The 11,797-nt window shown below is 33.4% G+C and overlaps 1 protein-coding gene across 1 annotated transcript in view; it reads right to left on the bottom strand.

Annotated features, from left to right (window-relative positions):
- Nucleotides 1–1,366: 1,366 nt before the first annotated feature.
- fbln1 (fibulin 1) overlaps nt 1,367–11,797 on the bottom strand; it is a 48,242-nt gene continuing 37,811 nt past the window's right edge. The window contains exon 17 of the mRNA XM_059536197.1: nt 1,367–1,623. Coding sequence (XP_059392180.1) covers nt 1,484–1,623 — 140 coding nt within the window. The 3' untranslated portion in view covers nt 1,367–1,483. The remainder of the gene's footprint in view (nt 1,624–11,797) is intronic.

Genomic DNA, 11,797 nt, shown 5'->3' with positions numbered 1-11,797 from the left:
GTAGAAATTTACACTAACTGAAACAATTTTCCCTTAAAAACATCAGTATTTAATGATAAATAACAACATTTTCCTACATATATTTGAATAAACATCTTAAAATAAGATGGCACGAAGGCATATGCAGAGTTCTGTGAACATTTGGGATAATGCAATTTAATAATCCACAAATAATTCACACCACTCCACTCAATATATATACAGTATATATATATATATATATATATATATATATATATATATATATATATATATATATATATATGAAGACGTTTTTAACTTCAGACCTTTGCTTTCAGCTTAAATACGAGTTCATAATCAATAATAATACTTCCTCCAGTGAAAAATCTGCATCAAAATCCTCTCTCAAATTTGTTTAGAGCTTCTTATTTATCTGTCTTGGGTTGTGAATGGTACATGATCTATGTGTTTTTATCAGCTGTTTGGACTCTCATTCTGACGGCACCCATTCACTTCCATTGGTGAGCAAGTGATGGAATGTGAATACATTTTTCTACATTTTCTACATTTTTCAACTTTCATTTTTGGATGCACTGTTCCTTTAAGCAGCCATTCACTTAATAATATACAGTAGATTTTGACCAAAAAAAAAAAGGAGTAGAAATCTTTAAAAAAAAATTTTTTTTAATTACACAGTCGGTGATACAATGCATTAAGCAATGCAAAGTGTGTCTACACAAGCATACAATCAGTGTCGAGTCATCAACTCCATATTCATTTGTCTTTCTTTCAGCCCTATGAAGGATGAGCTCGCATCAATTCACAGAAACGCCTTCAGTTCGACTCCCAAAGGCAGCTGAAGAGGAAACCAGTGGGGAATAAGTAAAAACATGCTTTTACATTCTACAATTAAAATCAGAGCAGCAAATGATGTTTATTCCACCAGAAACATGGTGGCGTCTAAAGCACGGCATCATGCATCTTTCTTGTCTGTCCTGTTGTGACATATTTCTCTTGTAAAACTTTAGTTGGGCAAAAGCTTTTAGTCATTTTAGGTGTCTATTTAGAAATTATCTCATGCAATTAATTGCATTAACAGGAATAGTTCATCTAAATTTGAAATACTCATATTCACTTTAATGTCATTATATAGATTCGGCTAAACATCTTGTTTTACGTTGCACAGAAGAAAGTCAGTCAAGTGGACGACATGATGGTGAGCAAATGATGACAGATTCTTTTATTATTATTATTATTCCTAAATTAACTGTAGTTGCACTGACAGAAAATCTGATTATATCTTCAATATAAGTGAATTTTCTCGTACTTTTTTACTAAATCTGCTAGTGCAGTATGACAATGCACTTATATTGATGAGACAAACTTTGAAAACACGTCTTTTATTCAAACTGGAGAACTCACATTTCTATAGTCATTCAGAAAGCTTGCTATTGACAATGTTTTTGTGATTTCATAAATGGACACCAAAAATGTATAAACAGAAAGATTAATTTTGATGTTTCTAAAACCAAAACTCTGACACGTAGATGTGAACGTTGATGATGTTTCGGTGAGAAACGACGCCGTTTGTGACGTAGTTCATGGCCAGCTTTAGTATGGTGCTCACAGGACCAACCAGCGGCTTCACCTGTCTGACTACACCTGTAGACAACAAAATACAATCAGAAAATGGGTTTATACACTTCCACCACACCTAAATGTGGTCCAAATCTGTTTTTCCCGTCAAATGAGGTGACGAACATCAGGTTTTAGTATGAAAGCATGCAAAAATCACATTGAATCTGACATTTTAATTTCCAGGCTAAGCCACTTTAATTGAAATAAACTGGATAAATAACGTGTTTTTTTCTCTCTTCTCTCTAAATAGGAGGTATGTTTGCCTCACAAATAAAGTTCTGAAACATAGTTAATCTCATGAGAAAATCGAAACTATTTTCCGAGATTTTGCATGAATTCATGCTATCTGGTGTGTACAGAAATGCAGTTTCTCAACCGTGAAAAGTGAAAGTATTTGAGCACAAATGCTAGTTGCATCCACTTTACATCATGCAAACAAAAAGAAAAGTTTACTTTACAAGTTGTGGTATTGCAAACATTATCATAAACTCTATTTTTAAAGAAAGGAAAAATGTGTTATTTTTTGTCCATGTTGGGTTGTGCTTAACAGGTTGGGCAATTTTTAGGAAAAAGCATGAAGGTCCACTCCTAAACCTAACTATCAGTGGGGCTCAAATGTTCAAATGAGATTGTATGAATTTATGCGTTTCATTAAACTAATAATACAATATTATCCTGTTTAAATCAATGTGAAAAATGAGATAGGTCAAAAGTAGTTTGATTATATTACCTAAAATGTGTAAAAACGTGTAAGGATTATGTTACTAACTAGAATTTTTGACATATAATTTGGAATCAGTAATGGATAACAATTTGTAAGTAATCTACCCAGTTCTGGTGGTGCAATAGCATTAGATTGAACTTATGTGTCTTTTCAATTCCGACCTGGGCCACTTTTGTACATGGAAATTGGTTAAATATCAGTTTTTCGTTCATGTGAATAACAAAGTTTAGAAGTTTAGAAATCGCAGTTTGCAGTTGACCTGATAGAAGCATTGCAAGTGAAGCTAAAGCAAACATTAGCATGAACTCTCTTTTCTCTTTCAGAACAACTACTGTCATGCTGGAGCAAGTTTGCACAGACATTGCAAAGAAATCTGAGTACAGTAACCTAAAAACACAAGCTAAACTATGCACTGCATTGGCCAAGCGTTAACATCTGCGTTTGCGTACTCATGTCTGTCCTTAGTTAATGTTTTGGCCTCAAAGCACGCTCTGAAGTTTAAAATTATGGATCTTTCGTCATTTATAGAGACAAAACATTGTCATAATTATGTCTGGGCCACTAATAAGTGGCGGTAACATAACAGACACAAAGTTTATGAAAATAAGAATAATTCATGGCCATTATACAGCGACTTAAAGGAGCGGCACATACTAAAGCTAAATGATGGATGCAACACTTATTGTTACAGAAACAAGAAAATCTGCAAGACATCCTTCGTTATAGGCCTGGCAGGAAGAACGCTGGAAAATCTTCTTAAAGTTAATAAATTAAGGAGCTTCCTTGCAATGGTCTCAGGTAAGTTTTATGACATATGTTAAAGGGTTAGTTCAGCCAAAAATGAAAATTAATCCATAAATTACTTAAATTAAATTACTTCTGAGAGGCGCATGTGCAAAACTGACCTATTTCGTCATGCTCCCGAAACTGCTTACGTTTTACAACAGTGAGTGCAAGCTAGATTAAATTGATTATTATGTTTTGAATATGGATATTTGTATTACAAAAACACATTGATTTGCTACAGAAGGCCTTTGTTCACCCCTCGGTGACGACACTTTTTCTTTTTAATGTTTGCTCTTTTTATTAAACTTCTCATGGACCGATGCAGTACAACACACGCTTTGCATCAAACAGCTTGAAAGATCAAAGACAATTTTTAAAATAACTCTGAATGGATTCGTATGAAAGAAGAAAGTCATACACACCTAGGATGACTTTAGGATGAGTTATTTATTGGCTTGTTTTTATCAACTAAATCTTGAAGTTTTAATGAATTTTAATAAACATGCATACGTATATAATAAAAAAGGATAGTGATAATTGTTTTCCCATGGGCCCTAATTAGCCATGTACTGCCTAAAAACACAAAACAGCACTATACATTAAAAGAATACAAATTATTATTAGTATTGAATGATTTGTATATTACATTTATTAGGTTACATTTTATAAAACATTTGTAATTAGTTCGTAAAAGGGGTCTTTGCACAAATTTTTGGGGTGTGACCTGTAGTTGTCACTATTGTGCGATGTTTCAAGCGCTTCAAAACAGTGAACCATTTTGCGAAGCAATAGATTGAGAATTACAAAAATATTTGTTTATCCATCACTACAACTAATGTTTTTAAAATAACAAGCTTTGCACGCTTTTTTTTTTTATCAATTAGCAATTTTTATATCCAAGAAACATTTAATATGCAGTTTAATGTTAGCATAATCAAATATTAATCATAAAAATAGATTTACTAACTCCTGAGAAGATGGAGACCAAGTTCATTTGAGGGGTAGAATGTTCCTATTACATATTTTGGTTGGCAAAGCTGGACCGGTTTTGATTTCAGAGTTTAAAGGCATCATAAAGAGCAAATCACACACACACATATATATATATACATACTGGCCTTAAATGATATTTATGTGGTTTTATCCCTGACCAATAGGATACACTCTTAATTCAACTAAATCATTGTGTTGCTAAAGTCTAGTGTCATTTGATGTTGATACCAGACCACATCACAGCAGCCTTTTCAAACCAAAACACGGTCGAGGATTACAAGAGTAAAAAGGCTACAACGTTGGCAAATATTTCTGTGGCCAGCTTTCACACGATATAACAGCTGGACCTTGTAAAGAATGTCAAATTGTGAGACCAGAACTGTTTACCATGAACTTTTTACCTCTTGGTCAACTACAGAAAGGTGGTGTTAGCAGTCCTGGCTATAGAATGTAAAAACAAACAAACAAACAAAAAACTTCTGGTATTTCACAACAAGCATTGCAGTTTTATTTTTAATGCAATGAATTTACTATATTTTGTTTCAATACTATTTTTTTTTTTTTAATATTTAGCATTTTGCATTTAGCAATATTCACATCTGAATTATTCAACATTTATTTCATTTAAACTAATAAAATATTGAATTTTTTTTAGCAACAGCCAAAAACAAATTGTATGGGTCAAAATGATAAATGTTTCTTTTATGACAAAAATCATTAGGATATTAAGTAAAGATCATGTTCCATGAAGATATTTTGTTAATTTCCTGCCATAAATATATCAAAACTTAATTTGTTATAAGTAATATGAATATCTAAGAACTTCATTTGGACAACTTTAAAGATTATTTTCTCAATATTTAGATTTTTTTGCACCCTCAGATTCCAGATTTTCAAATAGTTGTATATTGTCCTCCTAACAAAGCATACATCAATGGAAATATTATTTATTCAGCTTTCAGATGATGTATAAATCTCAATTTTGAAAAATTGATACATAAGACATATATATTATAGCTAATTTGTAGATTATGTGTTATATTCTGTATTATTTATATTTCTAATAATGTATTTTATTTCTCATGGGGGTCATTTTTGACCACAACGTGTGACTTTTTTTGCTTAAAACCATTTAGCAATTTCTAATCATCCCCACTATTTTTTCGTGTGTTCATATGGCTAGTGCCACAAGTGTCACCAAGTAAATGTATTTTTTTTTTTACATGTAAAATAGTTTTGTCTAAAATAACCGATGACCACTAGAGGGTTAAGCTAGAAACAAATTCTACGCAAATGTGCATAATTAACATCCGTTCTTAAATTATGGTGGCCTAACACTAGGGATGCACAAAATATTCAAAAATAATAAAACATAACAGCAACAAAACCAAAGAAATGCTCTTTCGGTGTTCAGATCGAATGAAAAGACAGAATAAATTGTTCCGAACAATGACATTTTTGGTGACATGATCAAACAGCAACCAGCAGACTGTAGAGTGAGTTGCGAACTCTTTATAATACAGCAAAATATTTGGCAGTGAGAAAGCACTTAAAACTGTCCCGAGAAAAACGCACAAATCATTACAAGCACTGGCAGCGAGAGACTGTTTATTACTGCATTGCATGTCTTCAATGAGAAGTGGTGGTTGTTGCTGGTTACTGAATGATAACTGAAATCGTGAAATGGCCTTAAACAATTAGTAAAGAACTGCAGAATGTTATGTTTTCCAATGCATGCACAAATTGCATGTTTTGTCTGCTTTTAAGCCAGCGTTCAAAGTCCAATGTGCGAGGAAAATCTGGGCTGAAACACTGTCACTCGTCAGCTGCTCAGTAACATTTTTATGAATTTTTTTAAGGCATAGATGTAACAATGTGATGCATACAACCAACATCTTTCCAAATTCGTTATAGGAATCAATCACAAATTTGTTGTTGTCAACAAAAAGAAGCACTGAGGTCTTCAGTGCTTCTTTTCCGCCAAAATAAAAGCTGAGAAAAAAAAAGAACTCCATTAACATTCATAAATGTTAGTTTTGCAATTTTACTGTTGTTTTGTAAAACAAAATTAAAAAGACAATAATAATGATAATAATCACCACAGCTCTATTGATACATTTATTAAAACAATTAAACAAATTGGGATCTGTTTTTTCTCTTCTGCTCATTAAGGCTGCATTTATTTGCACAGTAAAAAATAAAAAAAATATTACAGTAATATTTTAAAATGTCATTATGATTTTAATTAATTAATTAATGCAATTAATTTAATTAATGCAATTTATTCCTATGATCAAAGCTGAATTTGTTTAGCATCATTACTCCAGTCTTCAGTGTCACATGATCCTTCAGTAAAAAATTGCTTTGTTGGTTTAATATCTGCTAGAATATTAAAATCATTATGTAAAAAATATATTTAAATAGTTGTTTTGTAATTGTTTTTTTTTTTTTTTTTTTTTGAAAAGTTAGATAAATCAGTAAAAAGTACATTTTGGCTATTTAATTTGTGCAATAGTGGAAAAAATTGCAAAATAAACTTGGAAAAATACGCGAAATTGATTCATTAATTAGAATTTGGCATTTGGTCCAGTGTGTCATTTTTTTATTTATTTTTTTCAGTTTTGGCTTCGGCCAAGAATTTTCAGTTTGGTGGTTCCCCACTAAACAAACTGACATTTTTCAGAAAGAAAATTGACCATAGAAGTGACTTTAAACTTGAATTTGCAAGGCTTCTGGCATCATTCACTTCCAGTTATTTTAGCTTTACAAGAATAGCCCGTTAGTATTGCAAACTGGTATATGTTATTATATTATTTAATTTAATATTGTAACTGTAAACTGGTCGTCTAGTTCTTCTTATTCTGATGCATTTCAAATCATGTTTGCTAGAAGCAAATCAACTTATAGAAAGTTTACAAAGTGTTTCAGGAAGTTTAAAATCACCCAATATTGTTTTGTTTAGAACAAAATGCTGAATGTGTCTGCGGTGGCTTTCCAAACCATGAAGCTGCGCAAATGCATTCCCACGCTCTTTTCGAAATGCCATTGAAGAGCATCAAACTGCAAATAGCTTTAGTTAAGTGCATGTTAGCCGTGTACACACTTGTTGCCACAAAACAAATCGAGTTGATGCCAACAGCCATTCGTAATCCTCAATGACTACGTGGGTTGTGATATTGAAGGTTTACATGTAAACAGTGCAATTTCTGGTTTTCTGGTCACTCCAGCTCTGAGAGGAAATGTATGACAGGATCCAAAATGGGCAGGTTTAACACTAGGGACAAATGCGAGGAATGAGTTGCTCGACCACAATATTGGATAATGACATGCTAGCTGATGGGTTATGCAGGAAAGGGCAACGGTGTCTGCCCACATAGCCAAAATGCCAAGGTTTATCTGCGCGGGTGAACTCACCCCTAACATCGCACAGCACGAGTGCAGCTGCGTTACTTGAATTGCCCTAAACAACTCGAAAGAGGACATGACTTTTACTTGCTCTCTTTGAAAGACCTCATGTGTGGTTTGGTGTCTCAAGCTCAATTAGCAATGAATCATTGCGGTCATCTCGTCGGACTTAAGCTGAGATGTTTGTTCCAGTCGTACCTCCATTGAAAACTCAACCACAATGTCATGTTTTACGATAGGCCGCTTGTATCCTTTATCGCTGAAACTTGAAGTGCAGTTTTTTCGTTGTTAAACTCTGCTGGTGCGATATTTAGCCCGGGAATTTGAAGTACTTCCAACTCAGAACTAGTCATTATGAGGTGCTCAAGACTGCCACCTACAGGTCATGCTTGGCAAGTACACTTTTAAATTGGTTGCATTCACATATTGTTGATGTTTAGTTAAAATGATTAAATATTATAATTTAGTATAGGGACCAATTATCACTTAATTAGTACAGTTGGTAGTGACGACTACCTTACTAACTATTAATGAGCAGCCAATTAGGAGTTTATTAAGGCAAAAGTAATTGTTTGTTAATAGCAAGAATTGGTACTTTAAAAAAAAAAAGTGTGACCTTTTATATACATTTTGAAAATCTTTGGTTACAGTTTGGCCTATTACGGTTTAACATTTTTGTTAAATAAATTATGTGGCTAAACTAACTAAGTTTAAAAGACATTGGAGCAGTTTTACTAAACAGGGCAAAATAGCGCGAGAGTGCAACTCCAAAAATGATGGGAGGGGAAACTTCTGCAGGTGATTTACTAACAACGCACAAATTAAAGAAATTAGATGGAACATCTCATTTACATATCGACCAACGCAATATACCAAGCACACCGCAAATTAGTGTAGTCGCAAATAAAGAATAAAGAAATAAAGAAGCCGCGGTACATTGAAAAGAACCGGAATTAAAAAATGTAGGTTTTCTAGAAGTTTTGATAGAGCTGGTATTGCGTGACTCCTAGTTGAGGTTTCAAAGTTGGCTTTTATTTCCTGAAGCAAATGAAAAATAACAAGGCTTAGCAAACGATGTGTTCAGATCATGTTTTTCTTGCATTCAAAATAATAAGATAATTGCTATCTATGCCTCCTCAATTGCTAATGCTAATTGAGGAGTACGATTTTAACCAGGGTGCGAACTACGAGGGATCTCTGTTCCTCTTAATAAGACATGGGCTCCCCTGAAAACATGATTTGTGAAATTCTGGGGGGTCTCAAAAATATTCACAATGTGTTATTTTTATGTGCAATTTCAGTTTTGTGCAATGTGATTATCGTGGATTATTATATGTAAAATTGAATGAATTAAACCTACTTCACTTCAATGAAGATAACTATACTTGATATTCTTGTCATGAGCATCAAGGTGTGGCATTGTTTTATTTTTAGATTTATATATATATATATATATATATTTATATATTTTTTTTTTATTAGTTATATGTTAAGGGTTTGGATTATGGTTCATTTAAAGTCAAAGTGTCATTTGAAGATGAAATGTTTTGTGCTACACACACACACACACACACACACACCTATTTTTATTTATTTTTGTGTTTTTACTTAAGCTTTTGATTTCGGATTATTAGTTTAACTTTAAGAATTTTTGCACTTTATTTATATATTTATTAATTAATTTTTTGTTAATGGTTTTATTAAATGTTGTAGTTTTTAATCAGATTTAAGGGTTTAGAAAACGTTTTACCTAAAGGTGACCTGTATTTTTGTGCAACTAGTAAAAAGTTTTCAAACACGTTTGTTTTTATACAAAATTTAAAATGACTTTTATATTTAGAACAGTAAATTGTTAATTTCTTGTCATATTCATTATTCATCACTAAAATGCCACATGATTTCAGTCAAAAAAAATAAAAAAATTTAACCGTGATAGACCAAACTGTAACCAAACATTTTAAAAACACATATTAAATTATAAATCTTAATTAAAATATTAATCAACAACGTCTGCAAGTTAAATATTAAAAAGTGTAGTAACACTTTTCCCCATTGTAGACTTAACTAAGCCTAGTTTATATACCTCTTTCTACTTTTTTAAGGGTTTTGATAGTATGTTTAATGTAAAGTGTGTGATTTCTGTGCTAATAGTAAAAAGGTAAAACAAGCTTTCGAACGACTTTCCTATTCCACAGATGTCAACTGAACTCAAAATAGCCAAAAAGCGATTTAACCAATGTTTTAGCGAACTTGCATTACAGTCTATTGTTTCCAGATCACACATTACGGAAGCACATAAGTTGTGAATGCGGTTTCATGTTGACTTTAAGTCATTAGCAGCCCTGTTCTCTTGTATAACTCCTGGCGTAGCGTCTTGGATGTGTCTGAGCGTGTGATGGATCAGCGCTGATGGATGAGCAGGTCTCTGGCTGCGCTGTCAATGAGTGAAGAGTGTCTGCGGGGGCTGCAGACCACCACAGTCGAGAGAAAACGGCTTCATTTTCACTGCTAATTCCTCAGCTGGGGCGTCTTCGTGGCTCATTGTGTGGTTAATGCCGTGCCATTTTGTGATGTACTCTCTGATATGTTGTTACCCAGAGGCCGATGTGTTAGACGCTCCTCTTTGGCTTGAGTGTGTGGCGGCTAAACGTCCTGTTGTTATTTTCTGCTTTCAGATTAGATAAAGAGTCCTCTGAAGACTGTTCCTCAGGCGTAAGCCGATCCTCGCAGTGCGTGAAATGGATAAAATAGCAATGGCGAACAGCATGTCATATTTTCAGTGCAGACCCCTAAAAGGGTCAAAATGAGTCAGAAAACCATTTTTCGTAGGCCATACAGAGGGCGTCATTTATGAATCACAAGCAGAACGAATTTGTGAAAGTCATTCAGAAGTTCGTTCTTCGTTTTCCTCAGTCGAATGTGATTTTGCATGTAAGAACTGTATTATGAATGATTTGTAGAAAAAATGATTCACAGGCATTTTATATAAAAAATTTGGGTAACACTTTTTTTCGATAGTCCACTTTAGACACTCTACTAGCAGTAAGTAACTTTGCAACTACATCTCAACTAGCAGTTAGTAGAGTATTAGTAGACTGTCTGCTTAATATCTTCTAACACTTTCTTTGTCAACATTGTCAACTTTTACTAAGCCTAAACCTACCCTAACAGTGTAGTCTGAGAGTTAGTAGACATGTAGTTGCAAATTTCTGAGATTTAGTTGATATGTAGTTGACATGTAGTTACAAAGCTACTTATAGTCAGTAGAATGTCTAAAGTGGACTATCGAAATAAAGTGTAACCAACATTTGTTTTTAGTTGCATTTAATTTAGGAAAATTTATCATGAACTTACAAATGACTTTCAAAAATGTAATCACACTGGAACAGCCCCATATGACCCCAAATGACAAAGAAAGGCAAAATATACTATAATTGTTTAAACGTATTTTTTAAAGAAAATTACTAAAATAAATGTGCTTGCTAAATAAAAAAAACTTATTTAGTTTTTAACCTTTAAAACAGCAAGAAAAATGGTCGAACTATTTACAGTTGTTGCATTTAATTAGATATAATTTTTGACAATATTTATATATTCATATTTTTGAAATACATTTATATAAAAATTAGGGGTGTAACGATACGCGTATTCGTATTGAACCGTTCGGTACGAGGCTTTCGGTTCGGTACGCAGTACGCATTATGGACCAAACGGTTCGTTGGACTAATTAATTATATTTGGAAAATAAAAAAAAATTGTGAAATATAATGATATGTGTTCAACAAGGTAGCCCAATAACCCAAACGACGTAACAGGCAACACCCCCGACACCCCCGAAGAAGAAAAAAAAAAAAAACGTATATGTTTATGTTAGGCTACTCAGTCAGGCGCTCGCTCACTCTGTACACGCTGAAGGCTCGTTGCAAAATGGCCAATGCGTTTAACAGACCAGAAATAGAAGATCCTCCAATAACCAACAGGTCTGGTGTTTGGGTGCACGTTGGATTCCCTGTAAGCTATAATGGTGATGGCAAGAGAGTGGTGGATAAAAAAAACAACGATATGTCGCATCTAGGGTACATCAGCGGGAATACAAAAAAAAAAAACACCAGCGGGAATACTTGAAACATGTCAACTCATTTACGCCGACATCACCTTAGCGTGTCAGTATCTGGGAAAAGACGAAAAAAATTTGAAACATACAAGAAAAAAATTATCCACGCAGCATTTAGACAGACATTGCCAACGGATTCAAACAGGGCAAAAGACATCACCTCGGCGATTGGTACA

This window comes from Carassius carassius, chromosome 43 (assembly GCF_963082965.1).
Source record: "Carassius carassius chromosome 43, fCarCar2.1, whole genome shotgun sequence".
Classification (NCBI taxonomy): domain Eukaryota; kingdom Metazoa; phylum Chordata; class Actinopteri; order Cypriniformes; family Cyprinidae; genus Carassius; species Carassius carassius.
This window is presented reverse-complemented; position numbering and strand designations above follow the sequence as displayed.